This window comes from Centruroides sculpturatus, unplaced genomic scaffold, assembly GCF_000671375.1.
Source record: "Centruroides sculpturatus isolate CEXI.00-Female unplaced genomic scaffold, Cexi_2.0 scaffold38, whole genome shotgun sequence".
NCBI classification, from domain to species: Eukaryota; Metazoa; Arthropoda; class Arachnida; order Scorpiones; family Buthidae; genus Centruroides; species Centruroides sculpturatus.
In genome coordinates, this window is record NW_019384306.1 from 82639 (window position 1) to 106647 (window position 24009).

A 24009-nucleotide genomic window follows, 5' to 3' on the forward strand; every position below is an offset into this window, starting at 1 on the left:
TATTTTATTATATATATTTATATGTATATATAATATTTATAAAAATAAAGTATGTGCTGCCATCTAGATACAAAAAAATGAAATTTCGAGATAATTGTTGATAGCAAAATTCATATAATATAGTATATATAGATTTATATTTTTAATTTTAATCGAAAAACAATCTGTTATTAACTGATTAAAATTAAATATTTTAGAAATTATTTTATGAAATGTTAAATTGATCAGGAAATGAAAAGATCGGTTAGGTTGAATTTCAGGAAAAGTTTATTTTCCCGGAGCGCAATCAACTCTTTAATTTCTCCTGTCAAATACAGGAACACTAATCAATATTTACTGGAAAAAAAATGGCGGAATCCCCTAGAGATAAATAGGAAATTATGTTATATATATATATATTTTAATTATTATTATTCGAATCATGCGATCTCGATACAGAGAAAAGAATGTTTTGTGTCTTCTCAAAACTGCAGATTGCGGTCTATTTTCATGAGAATAAAAAAAAAAAAATATTTTATAATTTTCGTTTTCTAATTTTAAAACTGTTCAAAACAGATAATTAATTTCAATAGTTTTCGTGACTTATCAAAGAAAATTCTATTCTAGATACTGTAAATTAAAGAAGTCTTAGAAATAGGTTATTAGTACCATTGACATAAGTTACATTCGTCTTGTCTCTTTCTCTTTCGAGACTTTTTATTATTTTTTTTTTTTTCTGTGTGAATCATTTGACGAAGATACAGAAAATTTGGATTAACGTTAAACATACAGAAACAAACTTTATTAGTAGGACATCCGTTGTGTAGGCGTTATTATTCTTCGCATGCAACTTGTTTATTGAAGGAACAATATTTTATACATCCTCCAGACATTAAATTGATGTTATTTTGGTATGTTCTAGACTTTTAGGGGTTGATTTGTATGCTTTTGATTGAAAGTTAAGATAAAATTGTGATAAAAATACAATGTTAAAGTCGCTAATATCAGACATTTTGCTGGAAAATAATTGTGTAATGAAAGGTGTTAATTCATATTAAAAAAAAAACAATTTTATTTACTTTTATTTCTTCGAAGAATGATTAATTTTATTGATCGAAGTTAAGGAGTAATGAATTTATAAGAGAAAAAAACAATTAAAATAAATAAACGATTAACAAGATGAATTGATGAATTGCTTGAGTTATTGCATTACTTTATAGAAAACACTTCGTAAAACTTTTCTATTATAATAGTGAATTTTATTAATTAAAATCGAGTTTTTGAATTGTGTTTAGTATTGTTTACAGCTCTGTTTAATTATTTATTCTGATTTTTTTAAGATATCTTTTCCCCTACTAAATTTTATTGTTTTAGATTGTCTTTTCTGTGTCTTCCATTTTGTATGATTGACGTTTTAGGAATTTCAGCTATTTTCTATTATATTTGAATTTTTTTTTCCTGCGTTTTTCCTGAAGCGGAACGTTTTTTTTATTGAGTTTTATTTTGTATATTTTTTTCTGTATTACTTTCCCGGCTGTCATATATAAACAAAGGGGAAGTACAACGATCGGTTGAAAAATGACCCTCCAAGATTTTTATATTTTTTGGACTCCGGGGACCTTGAAACGTCGAGAAATGCAAAAACATTGAGGGGTATTCTATTTGTATGGATGTTAGTGTATGTGTGTGGGGGGGCACGATTGTGTTCAACCTGTTTGAAGCTTAATAATAAAACCTTTGCTTTTTGTTGAAAATTTCTGAAATTTTTCAGGGAAGTTTTTTTTTCATTAGGTGGATCGATTCTATTAACTNTTCTCTTCTTTACACATAAAGTAAAACACCTTCCCCTCTTTATACATTAAGTAAAACACGCGCAAACACAGAATTAAATATGCTAAACACAAAAATCTTGTGTAAAAATTTGTTTTTCCGACGATTTAATGCTTCTATAAGCTTAAGAATTTACTTCTCTCGTTCATTCTTTATTGGTTCGATGTGACAAAAAATCTTGATTTTTTATTAAAAAAAAATATTTTGGCAATTTTTTTCTGTCGTCTTTTATAACAGTTTCGTTTTGTTAAATTCTATTTTTATTTTTCGTCCATTATTTCAAAGAAGTTCTTAAAATAGGCTTTTATATAAATGCTGGTGTATAAGCAACTTTGTACAAGATTTATTGTATTGAATGTGGCAACGAAGTTTTATAATAGATTATTTTTGTCATAAACTGTTTATAAGAGGTCGATAAACAATTAGAAAAGTTTCTGTAAAGTAACTAAAGTCTTCACTTCGTTTTGTAATTTTTGTTTGAAGATTATTTTTTGGCATTTTAAATGAAGTTTGTGCTTTTATTTTGGTTTATTTATTTTTTTATTCATTAAAAATGCAGAATAAATGCATTTTTTATGAATTTCGCACATTTATTTTTCTCTTTTTAGTGATTTTTGCTCATTTATTTCCCTTTTTAGTGGTTTTCGTGCACTTATTTTTTTTAGTGATTTTTTCCTGCACTTACTTTCCTTTGTAGTGATTTTTGTACACTTATTTCCCTTTCTAGTGTAATTTTGTGCACTTATTTCCTTTTTTAGTGTAATTTTGTGCACTTATTTCCCTTTTTAGTGTAATTTTGTACACTTATTTCCTTTTTTAGGGATATTTTGTGCAATTATTTCCTTTTTAGTAGTGTAATTTTGTGCACTTATTTCCCTTTTTAGTGTAATTTTGTACACTTATTTCCTTTTTTAGGGATATTTTGTGCAATTATTTCCTTTTTAGTGATTTTTTCCTGCACTTATTTTCCTTTTTTTGCTGATGTTTGAGCATTTAATAAGACATCTCTAGTAAGTTTTTTTTAGCACATTTTACCATTTCTAGTGAATTTTGTCCACTTATATTGGTATTTTTAGTAAATTTTGTGTATCTATGTTGAATTTTTAGTGAATCTGCGCATTTAATTTATCATTTCTAACTTCATTAAAACCACCAAAATTAAATGCTCAGAGTATATTAAAAATGTCAAAATAAACGTGAAAAAAACGAAGTACGAACATTCATTTTATCATTTTCTAATGAATTTTACCTGATGTTTTTCAATTTGACATTTTATTTCAACGAATTTTGCGCTCGAACATTTGAAAATAAAGATTAAAATTTTAGGTTTTTTGTAAAAAAAAAAAATTCGAAAATAAATAAGCTTTCTAAATATAGAAAGATTTTAAATGCCGAAATATAAATATTTTTGAATTGAGCCGAACCCATGACAGAAGTAATTTATATAACATAATGTCGTGGGTTCGTTTACCATCCTATTATTATAAAATCAGTATAGAAAGACAATACAGTAGAGCGTCGTTTATCCGAAAGCTGGTTATCCGAAACATTCTGTTATCCGAAAGCATTCCAGTCGGCAAATTTAAATTTTCGCTAGTGCTGTGGCGCTTCAATCTTTGGCTATGTCTTGGGCTACTCAAATATTTTACGTTTTTGATACTAAATTAACATCTGAAGTATAATTTTTTATTGTTTTTATATTTTTCAATATATTTATTTTGTTTGTACAAAATAAAAAAATAATTTTTAACGATACAATAGTCTTTGTTAGGCTTAACATCGACGAAAATTCAACGCGAAGCGACACGCAACGNTGTGTTGTATTACATTGAGTTTCTATTGTTTTCTTTTGACGTTATGCTGTGTTGTATTACATTGAGTTTCTATTGTTTTCTTTTGACGTTATGCTGTGTTGTATTACATTGAGTTTCTATTGTTTTCTTTTGACGTTATGCTGTGTTGTATTACATTGAGTTTCTATTGTTTTCTTTTGACGTTATGCTGTGTTGTATTACATTGAGTTTCTATTGTTTTCTTTTGACGTTATGCTGTGTTGTATTACATTGAGTTTCTATTGTTTTCTTTTGACGTTATGCTGTGTTGTATTACATTGAGTTTCTATTGTTTTCTTTTGACGTTATGCTGTGTTGTATTACATTGAGTTTCTATTGTTTTCTTTTGACGTTATGCTGTGTTGTATTACATTGAGTTTCTATTGTTTTCTTTTGACGTTATGCTGTGTTGTATTACATTGAGTTTCTATTGTTTTCTTTTGACGTTATGCTGTGTTGTATTACATTGAGTTTCTATTGTTTTCTTTTGACGTTATGCTGTGTTGTATTACATTGAGTTTCTATTGTTTTCTTTTGACGTTATGCTGTGTTGTATTACATTGAGTTTCTATTGTTTTCTTTTGACGTTATGCTGTGTTGTATTACATTGAGTTTCTATTGTTTTCTTTTGACGTTATGCTGTGTTGTATTACATTGAGTTTCTATTGTTTTCTTTTGACGTTATGCTGTGTTGTATTACATTGAGTTTCTATTGTTTTCTTTTGACGTTATGCTGTGTTGTATTACATTGAGTTTCTATTGTTTTCTTTTGACGTTATGCTGTGTTGTATTACATTGAGTTTCTATTGTTTTCTTTTGACGTTATGCTGTGTTGTATTACATTGAGTTTCTATTGTTTTCTTTTGACGTTATGCTGTGTTGTATTACATTGAGTTTCTATTGTTTTCTTTTGACGTTATGCTGTGTTGTATTACATTGAGTTTCTATTGTTTTCTTTTGACGTTATGCTGTGTTGTATTACATTGAGTTTCTATTGTTTTCTTTTGACGTTATGCTGTGTTGTATTACATTGAGTTTCTATTGTTTTCTTTTGACGTTATGCTGTGTTGTATTACATTGAGTTTCTATTGTTTTCTTTTGACGTTATGCTGTGTTGTATTACATTGAGTTTCTATTGTTTTCTTTTGACGTTATGCTGTGTTGTATTACATTGAGTTTCTATTGTTTTCTTTTGACGTTATGCTGTGTTGTATTACATTGAGTTTCTATTGTTTTCTTTTGACGTTATGCTGTGTTGTATTACATTGAGTTTCTATTGTTTTCTTTTGACGTTATGCTGTGTTGTATTACATTGAGTTTCTATTGTTTTCTTTTGACGTTATGCTGTGTTGTATTACATTGAGTTTCTATTGTTTTCTTTTGACGTTATGCTGTGTTGTATTACATTGAGTTTCTATTGTTTTCTTTTGACGTTATGCTGTGTTGTATTACATTGAGTTTCTATTGTTTTCTTTTGACGTTATGCTGTGTTGTATTACATTGAGTTTCTATTGTTTTCTTTTGACGTTATGCTGTGTTGTATTACATTGAGTTTCTATTGTTTTCTTTTGACGTTATGCTGTGTTGTATTACATTGAGTTTCTATTGTTTTCTTTTGACGTTATGCTGTGTTGTATTACATTGAGTTTCTATTGTTTTCTTTTGACGTTATGCTGTGTTGTATTACATTGAGTTTCTATTGTTTTCTTTTGACGTTATGCTGTGTTGTATTACATTGAGTTTCTATTGTTTTCTTTTGACGTTATGCTGTGTTGTATTACATTGAGTTTCTATTGTTTTCTTTTGACGTTATGCTGTGTTGTATTACATTGAGTTTCTATTGTTTTCTTTTGACGTTATGCTGTGTTGTATTACATTGAGTTTCTATTGTTTTCTTTTGACGTTATGCTGTGTTGTATTACATTGAGTTTCTATTGTTTTCTTTTGACGTTATGCTGTGTTGTATTACATTGAGTTTCTATTGTTTTCTTTTGACGTTATGCTGTGTTGTATTACATTGAGTTTCTATTGTTTTCTTTTGACGTTATGCTGTGTTGTATTACATTGAGTTTCTATTGTTTTCTTTTGACGTTATGCTGTGTTGTATTACATTGAGTTTCTATTGTTTTCTTTTGACGTTATGCTGTGTTGTATTACATTGAGTTTCTATTGTTTTCTTTTGACGTTATGCTGTGTTGTATTACATTGAGTTTCTATTGTTTTCTTTTGACGTTATGCTGTGTTGTATTACATTGAGTTTCTATTGTTTTCTTTTGACGTTATGCTGTGTTGTATTACATTGAGTTTCTATTGTTTTCTTTTGACGTTATGCTGTGTTGTATTACATTGAGTTTCTATTGTTTTCTTTTGACGTTATGCTGTGTTGTATTACATTGAGTTTCTATTGTTTTCTTTTGACGTTATGCTGTGTTGTATTACATTGAGTTTCTATTGTTTTCTTTTGACGTTATGCTGTGTTGTATTACATTGAGTTTCTATTGTTTTCTTTTGACGTTATGCTGTGTTGTATTACATTGAGTTTCTATTGTTTTCTTTTGACGTTATGCTGTGTTGTATTACATTGAGTTTCTATTGTTTTCTTTTGACGTTATGCTGTGTTGTATTACATTGAGTTTCTATTGTTTTCTTTTGACGTTATGCTGTGTTGTATTACATTGAGTTTCTGTTGTTTTCTTTTGATGTTATATTGTAATTGTTTTTTAATTATAAATGTAAGAAATTGATTGATTTATAGAATTAAATCCGTCATCTTCAAAGAGATTAACTATTTTAAAATTATTAGATAAGTAACAAGAACTTTTAAGAGGATTATAAAGTGATGAATTATTATCAGAAGTTTAAATTCATTATTAAAATTTCAAGGATAAATATGAAAAATTTCGAATTAAATTAATTTATAAAACATATATTAAAAAAAAAACAATTACGTTTACTTTTATTTCTTCGAAGAATGATTAATTTTATTGATCGAAGTTAAGGAGTAATGAATTTATAAGAGAAAAAAACAATTAAAATAAATAAACGATTAACAAGATGAATTGATGAATTGCTTGAGTTATTGCATTACTTTATAGAAAACACTTCGTAAAACTTTTCTATTATAATAGTGATTTTTATTAATTAAAATCGAGTTTTTGAATTGTGTTTAGTATTGTTTACAGCTGTTTAATTATTTATTCTGATTTTTTTAAGATATCTTTTCCCCTACTAAATTTTATTGTTTTAGATTGTCTTTTCTGTGTCTTCCATTTTGTATGATTGACGTTTTAGGAATTTCTGCTATTTTCTATTATATTTGAATTTTTTTTTCCTGCGTTTTTCCTGAAGCGGAACGTTTTTTTTATTGAGTTTTATTTTGTATATTTTTTTCTGTATTACTTTCCCGGCTGTCATATATAAACAAAGGGGAAGTACAACGATCGGTTGAAAAATGACCCTCCAAGATTTTTATATTTTTTGGACTCCGGGGACCTTGAAACGTCGAGAAATGCAAAAACATTGAGGGGTATTCTATTTGTATGGATGTTAGTGTATGTGTGTGGGGGGGCACGATTGTGTTCAACCTGTTTGAAGCTTAATAATAAAACCTTTGCTTTTTGTTGAAAATTTCTGAAATTTTTCAGGGAAGTTTTTTTTTCATTAGGTGGATCGATTCTATTAACTTTTAGTGGTTAAAGGTCAACGAGGTGGGAAGATAAATGGAGTCGTGTGTATCTCCAAGTATAATGACGATTTTACTCGTTATTAGCATTTAAAATTATTTTTAAAACCAATCCCTACCCTCAAAATTATTAAGCAATTTTATAATAGTTAAAAATATAAAAAGTTTTTTTTTAAAATAAAATAATATGATAATAGATGGAGCCAGCGAAATTTTAAATGTTGCCGGGAAAGTCTAGCAACTCGTTGCTGTTATGTGGAGTTTTTTTATTGGTGTGTTTTGATGTGTGTTAATTTCTTGAAAAAAAAATCACATTAATTAATAAGTAATAAATAAAAGGAACATTTTACAAATTAAATTATACATTTATTCAAATAAATAATTACAATTAAAACATAAAAATAACATAAAATATTAAAGAATATTAACATAAATTTATGTTACACACACAATACATAAACTGAGTCGTTAAATAAATATGAACTTAGAGTTAATAATAATAATAATAATACTGTTTACTTTTTAAGTAATAAATACTGTAATACACAATTAGAGATGTTTATTTACATTCTAAAGAGGAGAAAATAATTATAAAATATTTATTCTTTTCCTTAAATTCATCATTCTATGAAGATGCCGATGATGGTGATGATGACAATGTCTGTTTTATATTAAATGTATGGGGTACAGCGATAGCGACAGACATCATGTCACCAGTACTACGTGACATTCTAGAATTTAATTTATAATCTCTGGATAATTCGCAGAATAATAAGCGACTTTTCGATTGGTCTAAAAATAATGGAAGATTATGATTCGAGGGATTCGATTTGTTTATGGGGGGATTTAATTTGCAACTGTATATTGGGATGTTGGGTTCTAACATTCGTATTTTACCCCATTTGTTGAAGAAGATGAAGATGACGATGATCCATACCGTTAGAACTGATGCCATTATCAGGATATCTTCTGGAGGGATTGATAAATGTTGCTTTCCTGTTGTGAAGTTTTTCCTCGTTTCGTTAACTACAGAAAACATAAATTATTATTATTATTAAAAATAATAAAAATAAAATTTCAGATAAATATAATATTTTAAAATTAAAAAAAAAAATTTTTATTATCTACAGGTGGCGCTTCATTTGTACGTTGCATCACCGTGACGTTCAAACTACGTCATTTAGTTTAGGAAATTTAAAATTTAAAATTAATTTATTTGCTGTATTTAATCAAAATTTTCCCTCTAATAAATAACTAGTATTTATATAATTTTTTTTAATATAAATAAAACATTTTTCAAATTTCAAAATTATCTGTTGTTCTTTAATTTTTCATCAGTTGGCATACTCAAATAAACAACATACGTCACGAGTGACGCATTTCAAACGTCACTTAATACCTGTTGCGTCAGTCCGATGTCGCAAAACTACATCACGTTTTCTCGAAACAATTTAAAATTTTGCATAGAAGGTATATATTTGTAGTATTTTTTTAAATTATTTTTTCAAATGTACTGAGGACCTCTGAAAAGTGCCTCGACTTCTGAAAAGTTCTGCATTTCTACGTGTGGTTTTTCAGTTGTACAGTACGGTACAGTATATTCTAAAGCCCAGAAAGAGAGGAGCAGAACATGAGAACCAAATGGGGTCATATGAGGTCCCATTAGAGATCATCATTCAAACTTTATCACCTTTCCTCTCGTGGTACGTTGTAGAAGATTAGGAAATTTATTTTCTGTCATCTATTTCTCTCATTTTCGTGACATTTATCCCCCCTTTACCTATATTAATATAAACTTTTATAACTATTTTTTTTATTTTTAAAGATTCTTATAACTTAATTCATTTATTTACTTTTTTCTAATATTATTACTAATACATAATCATTTATTATGACAAACATTTTGCAATTTCTCTTTGTCTGTCTGTCACGCTTTCGTATCTATTAAGAAGACGTATTTATTTAGAAACGAATTATAATTCTTAACACTTTTAAAGCCGTTTGTTTCCTTTTAAAATTGAGCATCACTAAGAATACTTTTCAACCTTACTTATTACATCGTTCAAACGTTATAGAAAAAAGCGCCCGCGAGCTACACGTTGGGATTCAAAGTGTGCTACGTGATAAGTGACATTATCAATGATAAGTAAAGAATGTTAAGTAAATAAACAAAGAAATAAAGAGTGAAAGTATCTACTGTAGTATCGTCAAATCCCTTTTCATTTCCAGGAATATTATCGCTATCAATCTTGACAGGGATTTGGCTTACTCCAACATCACCCTTTATAATCTTCCTTGAGGAAAGAAGTAAAGAAAAACGATTTCTTACCATAAATAATCTTAAAGATTTTTACTTACTTTTATTTTTATAAAAACAAGAATAAATTTATCCATTTTTTTTCCTAAGAATCAAAAGATTTTAAGTGACTTTTTTGTATGTAAAATGGATGATTTTTAACTTATTCTTTGAATTTTCTTTTTTTTTAAATAAAATTTTGCTTGTAAGATTCTGTGAAAAGTTGAATCGATATGTTGCTATGACTACAAGATGGTTCCTGCTGCAAAAGCCAATGAACTGTACCAAACTGAATTGATGTCGTGCAGTCGAAAACGGTGATTATAAGCAAAAATATGCAATTTTTTCCACGAAAAACCGGTCTTAACCGCGTGTAAATTACTTTGTAAACTTCGTTTTACAGATTTAGTGAATAAAAAATAAGTTCCCTTCCTTAAAAATCTATCTAACACTGTTTTAAACTCGTACTTTTCAACCTTACTCATTCGCGTAATGAAACGTTATCGAGAAAATCGCTCGCGAGTTACTCGTTGGAAAACTGATAGGGGTAAAACTTGCAAATTTGTGTTTCCTGAAGCGAATTTCGAGCTCCAAACCGAAAGGATAAATTTAGATTTAGCTTTAAATTTTATTTGAATTATTTTCCGAATTCTTATTTTATATATTTAGTAAATATAAATAAAGCATTTAGTTAAAAAATATATTAAAAAAAGTATTAAGAAATCCAGCAGCGAGTTGCGTGACTTTCCCAGCCAAGCTTTAAAATTGCGTATGGCGCCATCTGTTAGGAGACTTTTTAAATATATTATTAATTATTATAAAGTGGCAAAAAGTTTCATTTCGAGAGTAGTGGCGAGCTTTATAAAAACATTGTAATTGCAAATAACCTGTAAAAACTTTGACCCCAATACAGATACGGCACGTGACACACTATATTTCTCCAGCCCCTTGACCCTTAACCACCAAAATTTATTAGCATCAAATATCCTAATGCATAAATCCCCTTGCAAAATTTCGGAAATTTTCGACAAGAGATACAGAAGTTATTAAGCTTCAAAGATTCCAGCAAAATTTCAAGGCCGAAACCTGAAGCTAAATTGCAAAAATTTTCGCTTTTCTATTTATTTTATAAATCGAGCCATTAAAGTACTACATTTTACTTAGAATAAATCAAAAATATTAAGAAATAATACAAAAAATATGATTTTTTACAATTTACATTCGTCTCAAGTGCACGAAAACCTAGAACTAAATTGTCACATTTATCTTCTAAACACCGCTCGTCTGCGGTGTTTTCATCTTTTAAGTGTCAGTTTCGTGTCTATTTTTAAATAGAAAACAGTAAAAAACAGCAAAAATGCCTCCTGATTATTTTTTATTTTTTCGTCATCGGGGTCAAAGTTTTCACGCGCTTTTTTTTTTTACTATTTATTCGAGGGAAATTCGGAGAAGAAGAGCAATTTCTTAATTTAGAAACGTCTGAAAGTCAGCATAAAATACCAAAAAAAAAAAAAAATAGCAATAATAAAATAAAATAAAATTCTATATTTTAAGAATTAATTTTTAACTTTGTAAACCCCAAAAATCGACTGTAAAAATTGAAAAATTAATTAAAGGATTCAAAAATTAACTTATTAATCAACGAAAATATATAAATTAAGCNCGAAGCGACACGCAACGGAGAAAAATTTCAACATGGGATAAATTAATATATTTTTTCGTACATGATTCGTTATCCGAAAATTAAGTTATCCGAACTACCCCTGTCCTCAATTGATTCGGATAAACGACGCTCTACTGTATAAGGATGAAGTAATCTATTCACGAATCGGATTTAAACTCAATACACTACAAGAGTCGTAGATTCAGTTCTATTAATTAATTGAAAAAATTAACAAAAGGACAAGTTAGAAGCAATATCCTTAATTTATACTCCTGAATGGAACCGAACCCGCTACTTTCGAACGCGAGTCGTGGGTTCGGTTCCTTAACAGAGAGATTTTAAACTGTATTTCCACTTCAAGCAATCAGATTTGGCAGACACGCTTATCAAATGATGACATCCTTCAACCTGTAAGCAAGAAAATCACTGGTGTAATTAATCCTATCAATTCACTGACGTGTTAGGAAATTACAATTTTCCACGTTAAACCAGAAATTTCTAATCGCCAGCGTTAAAAGTTAAATATAACACTATTATAATTCAATTATTTCTTGCACTACTCGCAACTCCTTCTTTTCAGGAATTTATATTGGGATTATTATTAGTTTTTTTAATAATAATAATAATTATCTTAAACATTATATAATGTTTATTATTATTATTGAAGAAAAGTAATTATTTTTAATTAAATTTTTCGCATGAAATGCAATCAATCGTGTGTAAAATGTTGGCATTCCGACATTACACATTATCTGTAATTTTTTTTATGCTTAATGACGTACAGTTGAATACTTCAAAATGTCGGAGATAAATGTCAAAAAACACGATTTTTCTAAAAGATTCTGTCGTAAAGAACAATGGAAAATGTCAGAAAATATATCAGTTTTTGTTGGGAATAAAAGAACAACTGTGACATAAACTGCGGCATAAATTATATATAAATGTTACATATCATATACTGTCACATAAATAGGTCCATAAACTGCATATAAACTGTAATATCAGCTGTTATGAACTATAATATGCATAACCTGTGGCATAAACTGTGGCATAAACTGACATAAACCACAAATAAATTGTGGCATAAACTTTATGTAAACTGTGACATATACCGTTGCATAAATTGTGGCATAAACTGGCATGAACTACATATAAAAATAATATAAATATAATTATTAAAAATATATATATCTATCAACGAGTTGCTTAACTTTCCAGGCAACATTTAAAACTGCATGTGTGGCGCCATCTGTTATATTTTATTGAAAACTTTATCTTTAACTGTTATAAAATGGCAAAAACCTTAATTTTCAGTTTAGGGACGGGTTTTATAAGAAAAACAATTGTAAATGCTAATAACGAGTAAAATCGTCATTAAGTTTGACCTTATTGGAGATACGACACACGACCATATTTATCTCCCCAACCCGTCGCCAAAATTAAACCACCAAAATTTAACATCATCAATTCACCTAATAAGGAAGCCTCCCTGCCANTTTTACTATTTATTCGAGGGAAATTCGGAGAAGAAGAGCAATTTCTTAATTTAGAAACGTCTGAAAGTCAGCATAAAATACCAAAAAAAAAAAAAATAGCAATAATAAAATAAAATAAAATTCTATATTTTAAGAATTAATTTTTAACTTTGTAAACCCCAAAAATCGACTGTAAAAATTGAAAAATTAATTAAAGGATTCAAAAATTAACTTATTAATCAACGAAAATATATAAATTAAGCTGAAAAATAAGCTTATAAGCTTATTTTTCAGGCTTTTTTTTCTAAATTTGACTGACTGTCTGATTGTCTGTCCACAAGATTTCCTAGAAACTTGAGAAAATTAGTTAAAATTTTGGAATTTTTATAAATTACATTTACAAATTCTTAACACATTTCTTCATTGAGTCACATTTTAACGGTTGTAAAAATTTAAGTGTCTATTTTTTTTTTTTTTTTTTGGAAGTTAAAATAAGTGAGAAATAATTCTAATTTCATAATAATTGTGTTTATGTGTAATTTCGCTTGTCTGTTTATTAGCGAGATTTTTCGCTTTCTTAAGAACAGACAAACAGACGAACGAACGACGAAATGATACGAGTAATTGGCAAAAAGGTATTCTCGTACCCATAAAACATAATTATTTATGGTGTTAAATTAATATTAATGATATTTTGCTTTAAAAATTATGTTTTTTTTTCTTAGGTAAACTTCTAAAAATACAAAAATTTTTTGACATTTTTAGTTGTTTAATATATTAATAATAATACAATAAACAAACGAAATTTATCTTCTAAAAATTTCTTTTAAATACCATTAAATTTAATTAAGATTTAAGATAATTACTAACTCTATAATTACAATTTTATTCATTATATGACTTACATATAGCCATATATTCCTCATAATATACGGTTACATTCTGTNTACAATAAACAAACGAAATTTATCTTCTAAAAATTTCTTTTAAATACCATTAAATTTAATTAAGATTTAAGATAATTACTAACTCTATAATTACAATTTTATTCATTATATGACTTACATATAGCCATATATTCCTCATAATATACGGTTACATTCTGTTCCTCGATGAATTGAGGATGTAGAGATGAGTTTTCTGTCTTCGATTCCAGCTTGACAGACTTACAGACGACTTAGAAATTACTAAAAATATACAGGAAAAAGGTTGGTAGAAGTTTAAAAAAAAAAAAATTCCAAAAATTTGCCTTATATCCAGTAAAAATATCACTTTTTTTCTTATCTAAAAAACACTAATTTTATAAATTAATTTTAATCATGATAAAGGATGATGATGATGATGATGATAATTGAGGTTTAATCTTGAAAAATCTATAAAAAATTGACTATTTATCATCAAATTTTATACGTTAAACTCTTATGAAACTGCTAAATCATCATCCTTCTTTTAAAGGATGATGATGATGAATTAGGAATTTCCTCATTTCTTGAATAAAAGAAGGAATTTCATTCTAAAAAAAAATTTGTTAATTTATTTATTTTTCGAATTTTTTTAGAATATTTAAATTGCTCAAGAAGAATCTATCGATTTTTTAGAATTTATAATATTAATGCTGAATTCGAGACGAGTATCAGAATAGCAAGAAAGGTTTTTCTTTTTAGGTGAAGAATACTTTAATATCTTGATATTAAAAAATTTTGGAATTCAAATTTTTTCTTTTTTTAGTTAAATTAAATTATATTTTATACATTTTTTGGATCTTCCATAATAAATTTCATACAAAAATTTATCTGTCGACCGCATTAAATGATTTTTATATCCGTTTTTACATGGGAATGTCACCCTTTTTTTTGGTGTAAAAATGGTGAAGGTGAACGTTTTTTTGCGATTATACACATAATTTCTACGTACAGTATACTATAATTTACCAAAGTAAGTGTGAGAAGAGAGTGGAAGAGTAAAGTTTAGTTCACACTAACTCGTTTGACGGGTTATTCCCTCTGTTTTTCGCTTTCGCCAGCGAATCGCGCTCAGTGTGAACTAAGCTTAAAAGTTATCGTGGAGCTTGGCATAAATTAGCATAAGCAGATGATACACATTGTTATATATGTTATGGACAAAGTGGGCATTATTCATAATGCCCGGTCATTATGAATGATGACCAAAAAGGGTGCGCAAATTAATTAATTAATTAACTCTTTCCGCCCTGTGGGCACTAAGAGGGCCTCTTTTTGCAAGCCCATTATGGGTTCGGCCAGGCCCACAATGGGGCTGCCGGGTGGTGATAGACGGGGCCCGACATATCCGAACGGACCACCCCCCTAAAAATTCCTCGGGATTTTTCGACTCGTTCGGATTCGAACCCGGATCCCCCAGAGCGGTAGGCTGCCACCTTGACCGCTCGGCCATTCGGCCGACAGTTAGGGACTAGGGAGACCTCGGTAGGAGTAACGTAAGTAACCTAAATCAAGAAAGAACTACAGATGACTTAGCTCTATTGGATATTGGAGATGTGTACGAATACGAATCCTGAAAGAAAAAAAAAAGGGTCGACAGGTTTCACACGATATTCCCGGACAAAATTAATAGTTTACCCGGACATTGAGTGGATTCCCGGACTGTCCGGGTGAAAACCGGATGGGTGGTAACACTACATAATAGGCCCTATATTAGTTACTATTTCTATAGTACACATTATAACAGTAAAGTAATGGTTCTAAATATATAACCATAGTATACAGTCTACATTGTTATACACATAATAGTTATTAAATATACTGTGGAAGTAGTACCATAAATCATCATGTATTTTTAGAAATCTACATAAATTACCATAAAGTTGTATTATTTATGACCATAACTTAACAAATTTTTTAATATATATATATATATATATATATATATTAAAAATTTTATCATACAATACCATAAATTACCATATAATATTTTATAAATTATATAAACTGCTTTTAATTTGTTATCATATATTATCATGACTTTTTAAGAAAATTATATAATTACAGTAGAGCGTCGTTTATCCGAATCAATTGGGGACTGGGGTTGTTCGGATAACTCATTTTTCGGATAACCGATTATGCACGAAAAAATATATTAACCTATCCCGTGTTGAAATTTTTCTCCGTTGCGTGTCGCTTCGTGTTGAATTTTCGTCGATGTTAAGCCTAATGTAAAATTTTTAAAATAATAATCGTGGCTATTGTATCATTAAAAATGATTTTTTTATTTTTTACAAACGAAATAAATATATTGAAAAATATAAAAACAAAAAAAAATTATACTTTAGAAGTTGATCTAGTATCAAAAACGTTCGATTCAGCATAACACAATCCTCAGAAAAACACCATACTAAAGTGACAGTGCTGCCAGCTAAAGCACATACACAATAAAAAATATTGGAGTAGCCGAATATATAGCCAAAGATTGCAGCGCCACAGCACTAGCGAAAATTTAAATTTACCGACTGAAATTCTTTCGAATAACCGACGTTTCGGATAAACGACGCTCTACTGTACCTTTACTTTTCAATCATAATATTGCCATAAAATACTATTAATTTACACCATACATTACCATAAAACACTATAAGTCACAATTTTTAACCGCATTTTAACATTAATTACCGTTGTTTTTATACAACACTTTATCATAAATTACCATTGAGTTTATACCGCACATTACCATAAATTACCATTGATTTTTTCACTATATTATATAATAAATTACCGTTGATCTTTGTAACATTTTAGCATAAATTACCATTGATTTTATACTACAATTTACCATAAGTTACCGCACGATTTTTTTTAAATTGCATAAATTACCATGTAAATTTTTAGAAAATTACTTGAAAATTCTGGCCTAGTCAATTTCCTTAATTACTTCCAAAAATTACGAACTTTCAGAGAAATTTGCATATTCAAGAGTCACTTCTAAAAAACGCACACGATTGTAATTTATTATTCAAAAAAATTTTTATTCATTACCTTTAAATCTAATATTTAAAAAAAAATTAATTATAATGAATGAAAGTCATTTAAAAAGTGTGTTACGATGATCAAGTTACTGACCTCATTACTTATGTAAACCGCAAACAAGACGTAACATCAGAGACACTTCGACCTTACTCTGTACGAAAATAAAAACTGTTACGGAACCTACTTAATTATATTATTTAACAATTTCGAGAACGCGTCACTTGGGTAAACTACTTTAAATCCAAACTTAATTAAGTTCTTATTAATGGGCATTGTTGTACAAAGAAATTAATGCCCAGTATATTTCTTTGTGCATTTTTGACAGGTCCTCTATGAAATTTGTTATCAATTAATTTAATGTAATTTAACGTAACGTTGTTAGGTGTTAGAAGGGATAGAATAATAGAAATTGTCGTAGAAACGGGTATAAATGGTCGTGGCATAGAGTGTAGAAGCATTACATCCGTAGAAGTAGAAACAGGTAAGTTAGTATAAGAAACGGATAAGTGCTGCTGCCCTTCTTCTTTTGTCTTCTGCTTCTGCTCTTCTTCTTCTTCTTTTGTATTCTGCTCTTCTTCTTCTTCTTTTGTATTCTGCTCTTCTTCTTCTTTTTTTGTCTTCTGCTCTTCTTCTTCTTTTGTCTTCTCCTTCTGCTCTCCTTTTTTGTTTCTGCTACTGCTCTTCTCCTGCTACTCTTCTTTCAGTAATGCAAATTAACAGAAAATAATTCAGTAGAAACAGCAGATAGGAAACGTGAGTAATTTTCACTACCCCTAAAGAAAAAGAGACCCTTACCGAATACTAATAGTGCAGGCACAAAAAGTTCTATATAAACGTAATTTATATAACCTGTTTTTTCATTTGGGACCCCAAAAAAACAGCATAGCGAATTGTTCTAACACGTTTTTCCTCAAAGAAAAAATTTGCAGGATGACTGCATCGCACGTGGCATCCGGAAATAATTTTTAACGCTTACGTTTAACATAAATAATAATGAATGCTTGTGGGGTATTCTCGATTAGTGTGGTGCCATTACTCCAGCATAATACTGCAAAGGATTTTAATTAAGATTTGACAAGAGAACGCGTGAAAAAGTGTTATTCCTCCGCATTTCATTATAAAGCTATACCTTCCTACCTCTTCTAGTAGTAACTATACTCATAGAAATAGTAGAAACTTTTACAGATACCACACTTCAGCAGCTCTTATAATTTACTGCCCTGACGTAATGACACGCAATCAAACTGGACAGAAGAAAAAACAAGGAGCGACCGATAAATCAGACGTGCTCGCTGGCTCGAGAAATCGAATTTTTATTAAAATTCGGCGTAACTTCGGGGCATTGAATCGTTAGGAACCGATGACTGGAAGATAATCGTTAATGGCGAAAATAGTATAAATTTGTCCATGTCGTTAGAAGGGGAAGGGAATTTTCTACATTTATCACCAGGCGCTTGATTAATTTGGCTGCGAGAATTTGTTTATGGGCGAATTGTACATTCTTTCATCTAGAGAACGACATCGGTGTTGATGACCTCTCTTGATATTAAGATATTACGTCACTACATCCATTTTATCGCATCGGTAAACATTCTATTTAGGATTTCCTTGCTTATAAATTAGGAATTTCGCACGATTCCCAACGGAATCATCTCCTCCCCATAACCAAAAGAAGTGTCGTCTTCTTTATCTTGTCTGTGGAAATCTTTTATCATTAATTCTTATCGTGAGAAGTAATACCCCCTTTGTGGCGCGTTATAGTTTCGGGTGCAGTGTTGACTTCAGGCATTTTTTTTTCTGGAGAGGAAATGGTTTCGTATAAAAGATTGGTTTGGGCCCTCCGTTTGGAAGAGAGCCTAAAAAATTGCCTTTTTTGCTCATAAGATAACGCGTCACTGCCCTTCCTCTCGAAGGATCTTGCCTATTTTGATAGTTATGCATCCTTTATAACGTGAATTTGTAGTGTTGAAACGTTTGCTGACAGATAGATAGTGCAATATGCCACTTTAAACGAGTTATGCAGTTTTCTTTCGACTCGATTTGTATATTTTAAAGTGCGAATCATTGGAGTAATGTTATGTTAACAACCACTGCTATTCTTAGACGAGTTGTGCAAGAGATGAACCTATAGAATAAGTTTCTCCTCTTACAGATTTTACCAATTAAAATGCCCGAAAAATATGAGAAATTTTAGCACGGAACAATAATTATTATACCCAATTCCTTACAAATAATGGTATTGTCGGAATCCGCGATGTTAATGGAACGAATTCTCTTTATTATTGCCGACATTCTTTTCCAACCCGACACTAATTAGTGTCAAGTTTAGCAATTACATTTGTTTTCTTCTTCTAATAAACAAGGCAAACAATTTGATAAACAAAGTAAACATCACATAAATAATATCCAAGAAAACCTGTTGGCATCATTCTACAAAAGATATCGATCGATAGAGGATATCTTTTTTCATAACTGTATGCCTTGAGGAGTATTCGAATGACCTTTCTAAAAATAAAACTAGGTTAAATGTGCCTTTAAAAACTTTAAGACAGTAACATTTTTACGATCGAAGAATTTTTTGAAGATTATGACGAAGTGAATTCGAATTGTGTCAAAATTTTTATGGATTGTCTTTAATTCCTTAATCCCCTTACCACCTAAGTTATAGATTATTGTGTTTTGTCATCCTTTCTACGTCATTCTCTCTCGCTCTTCCCTCTTCTTCCAAAAGATTAAGCAATGCCCTTTTTCTTGCTCTTCTAAATCTTCTCCTCTCGCTCTTCCCTCTTCTTCCAAAAGATTGAGCAATGCCCTTTTTCTTGCTCTTCTAAATCTTCTCCTCTCGCTCTTCCCTCTTCTTCCAAAAGATTGAGCAATGCCTTTTTTCTTGCTCTTCTAAATCTTCTCCTCTCGCTCTTCCCTCTTCTTCCAAAAGATTGAGCAATGCCTTTTTTCTTGCTCTTCTAAATCTTCTCCTCTCGCTCTTCCCTCTTCTTCCAAAAGATTGAGCAATGCCTTTTTTCTTGCTCTTCTAAATCTTCTCCTCTCGCTCTTCCCTCTTCTTCCAAAAGATTGAGCAATGCCTTTTTTCTTGCTCTTCTAAATCTTCTCCTCTCGCTCTTTCCTCTTCTTCCAAAAGATTAAGCAATGCCCTTTTTCTTACTCTTCTAAATCTTCTCCTCCCGCTCTTCCCTCTTCTTACAACAGGTTGATCAATGCCTGTTTTTCTTGTGCTTCATGTCTTCTTCATGGTATAGAACAAGAAGTGGAAGAAAAGTAAGAAGAAACAGCTCTTTACTTATAAAAGAGAACAATAATTAGGGTAGAATAGGATATTAGCGCCATCCACTTGGTAATACCTGCACCCACAGTAAATACTTTACTATGTGCATCAGAAATCTGGTAACATTGCCAGTGCATAACGGTTGATCAATGATAATATTGACATACATAACTATTATGAGCAAAAAATGAGGAATGTGGTAACAATTACGTGTGCAGTGGATGAGGATGCGGTAATAATTATGTGAGCAAAGGATGAGGGATGTGGTAACAACGTGAATGGAGGATCAGAGATGTGATAACAACAAGGTGAGCAGAGGATGAGAAGTATTGTAACAACTATGTGAACAGGGGATAAGAGATGTGGTAAGAACAAGTGAATGGAGAATGAGAAATGTGGTAACAGGAGAATAAGATATTGTGGTAATAACTATGTATATAGATGATGAGATGTAGTAACAACTATGTGAAGGGGAGGAATGAAGTAACTATGTAAGGGGCGGATGAGAGATACGTGATAACCGCTATTAGTTGAGGAGAGAAGAAATAGGAACATATGAAGAAGGTGAAAGGAAAAGAATGGAGTGAAAAGGAAGTGGACAACAAAGGGGTAGAAGCATTTGATAAAAATACAGATTCCCGTATATAGGAATAGCTAAAGTAAAAAAGTAAATAATAAAATAAAACTTTAAATTTCTAAATAAAATAAATTTTGAGTCGTTATATTATCTTTAAAGCATTTAAAATATTCGTAAACATGCCCTCCTCGAGGCATTGCACCACTTAATTAAGATTTTGTAACGTTCCTCTTGGCAATAAATTACATAGCAAACTCGCAAACTCATTCGAATTTTGTGTATTTCCAGTTAAAATATTTTAAATTTAATAGTAATTTAGAAAACAAAATATTTATAATAATAAAGTTAAATGTTTTTAGAGTTAATTCTAAAAAAAAAAATCCAATAAGAAACAATTCGTTTGGAACAAATGGGAACACTTTGAAAAGAAACATCCTTTCATCAAACTGTGTTATTCATTCTTTTCTTCCCTTTCATCGGCGTACGTTCTGTCGACTTGGACGAATTTTTCTTCTATTAAAGAAACTAAATTGCTTCCTACAAAGCCTTAAATTCAGCATTCGATCGATACACTTAAGTTCGTATCGCTCCTTATTCTCTACTAATGAAGTGGAACTGTTAGTTTCCTTATCGTCCATTGGGGATCAACTAAAATGGACTGCAATTTCACTTCTATTGATCCGATACCGTCTTCAGAATTTTTATTTTTTCTTCTTTTTTTACGAAATTAACACATCATTTTCTCTAAAACAGGGGGTTAGCATACCATTCTGTCGATGTTTCTCCTGTTATTTTAGGGAAGAATTATAACGTAGGGGTGCGAATATATTTAAAAATAACGATTCAAACAAGAACTTACCTTAATATCCGTAAGTGTGGAGGGAAATTGTAAAGAATGTTGGAGAGGTAAAAACGAATTTGTACACTTGTTTAGACTATATTAGATATAGGGCAAGCGAACAATCTTCACTCTAGTTGGTTGGATTTGTTCCAGAAGTTACGTATAGATATAGATAAATTTGTCAATATTTTCCTTTCACGTTTTAAATTAGAAATTTGTATGCTGTGGAGAAACAAGGCATACAATTATGTAAGTACCTCCACTATTGTTTTTATTGTTTACAATTTATTGTACGGCAGATTCCGAGGGGAGAAGCGAGAGTACTCCCTTTTATAGTCAACCCAACAATTCTTTGAAGTTAAGAAATATATTTATATGCATGCAGTAAATACTTAGAACTATTTACATTTAAGAAACAGAACAAGTGTACACATATAGATGCGACCTGGTTTAAGACACATTGGGGTGACATCGGTCCTCATCTTTTTTTTTCTTCTTCTTCTTCCTTCCCTCCTCTCTCCTTTTCTGGGTCTCTTATCTAACTTCACTTGTTTTGACGGACGATAATGATAAATTTAACCTCCCGAAAACAATTATGTACGGTGTACAATTGTACAGTTGTTAGTGTGGTGTGTATAATTGGGTGACGATTCGTGTAAATATGATTTTTTACATTTTTCTTTATAAATCTCTGGCTTTTGTACGGATTTTTCTGTATGAATTTCTGTATTCTTCTGTATGAATTTCTGGATTTTCTACTGGACTTTTTTCCGGATTTTCGTAGATGAATTATGCACAGTACATGAACAAGTAAGTAATTGTACATAAACACAAAAGAACATGTGGTAAATATATCAATAGAGAGATAATTGACGATTTAAAAAATACATTTTTAAGAGTTACACATGAACACGTGTTCAAGAAATCAATAGAAAGACAATGTTTTATTGCTTCTTACCTATCTGAAGCTCTTATCAATTCTAATTTCTTTTAATAAAGGGATTTACATAGGCAGATAAACAATTAAACACGTGTTAAAGACATCAACAGAGTGACAAATGACATGATTTTTTTAACATGCCTTTACTCAATTAACTTATTTTATTTGAAGATAAACTAGATTTTATTAGGAAAAATTCTCAATTATATATAATTTATGAACATGACATTGATGTAAATAATTTTCTTTCTTTTCTCCTCCTTCATAAAGTTCTTCCAAGCTTCTTACGCGGCTTAACTTGTTGGAAGATATCAATAAAGAAGACAAGTGAAGCGAACACAATTCTTAGGGATTTTTTTTAATATAAGGTTCCGACTTCATTCCCGACTAATTTACATAATAAAAAATAAAAAAAAAATCGATTTTTATTCGAAAAAATCGCGAATTTCTCTTCAGTTTCCTGTAATAGAATGTCATCATCGACGTTCGGATGCAGGTCGTTTAAGCTGTTATAACTAAAGATGTACCGACAATAATCAATGAAAAATAAGATGTACGCTCGGATTATTTTCATGAAATTAATTATCCTTACATCGGAAGGTTTTTTAGAACGTTTTTTTCCCTTAAAAAAACTGAATTTTTCACTTCATAATTCATAAATTCTCTTGTAACTGATACGCGTTGATGGCGATTAATTAATCTGCACCGCTTAATAAAAATAACAGGATATATATGTTTTTTAAAGAAAATAAACAAATTTAAGAGGAACCACGGCAAATGGTTTACGTCAGCGATTAATTATTATTCATATATCAGTCATAATTAGTTACGTCAACGGTTGCCAACTCTTTAAATAAATCAAAGTTAAGTCCTTGATCCTTTAAAACATCATAATCATCAAATTTCGCTCTTAAATTCGATTAAAAATCCATTTGGGATTTTTAGAAAAAATGCAATTTTTCTCCTTAACTCCCAGTTATTTATCTAAAAAATTTGTTAGGAGTGTCTCTAATGGTCCATTATGTAAATAGCAGGAGAGCAATCACATTCATTTCTTACGTTTAATGAATTAATTATTATTTAAATGACAAGCTTAATTCGTTTACGAAACACTACCAAAATGGAAGATCTACACATAAATAAGCATTGATCCTATACAAAAGAAGGAAGATCCTACAACGTGGATCAGCATTTATTCTATAGCAGAACTGGAACATCTTTTATACAATTATTCATTGATCCTTTATTTAAAAAAAAGGAGAATCCTTTACATATATCAGCATTTGGTCTTTTAGAAGTGGAAGATCCTACACACAAGCATTTGGCCTTTTTTTTTTTTTTACAAAGTTTGGAAATTTCCTTACATAAAAGCATTACTCCTCAACATCAGAATGAAAACTTCGCTTTTAAATTCGATTATGAATTCATATAAAAAAAGTGCGACTTTCTGGAAATGTCTGTGACAATATTTAAATTGAAATTCCTCTTACATCAGAGATCTTTATCTAACAAGAAAAATTCTACACTCTCCACAAATAATGGTCCATTCTGTAAATAGAAGAAGAGTGGTCACATTATGTTTAAAGGATGAACATTAACAACTATCTTCTCCT

The 24009-nt window shown here is 29.8% G+C and overlaps 1 protein-coding gene across 2 annotated transcripts; it reads right to left on the reverse strand.

Annotated features, from left to right (window-relative positions):
• Positions 1 to 7818: 7818 nt before the first annotated feature.
• Positions 7819 to 22347, reverse strand: LOC111619083. Of its 2 annotated transcripts, XR_002755688.1 has the most exons (3): positions 21475 to 22347; positions 13823 to 13944; positions 7819 to 8349 (listed from the first exon to the last, which is right to left on the reverse strand). XR_002755688.1 is itself a non-coding variant. In XM_023360742.1 (2 exons), exons 1-2 carry the CDS (start codon positions 13670 to 13672, stop codon positions 7949 to 7951), a joined length of 411 nt encoding a protein of 136 aa, XP_023216510.1. In that variant the 5' UTR covers positions 13673 to 13697; the 3' UTR covers positions 7819 to 7948. The 2 variants fall into 2 exon arrangements, 1 of the variants encoding a protein (XP_023216510.1); XM_023360742.1 differs by lacking the exons at positions 13823 to 13944; positions 21475 to 22347 and adding an exon at positions 13663 to 13697.
• Between the last annotated feature and the right edge of the window lie 1662 nt (positions 22348 to 24009).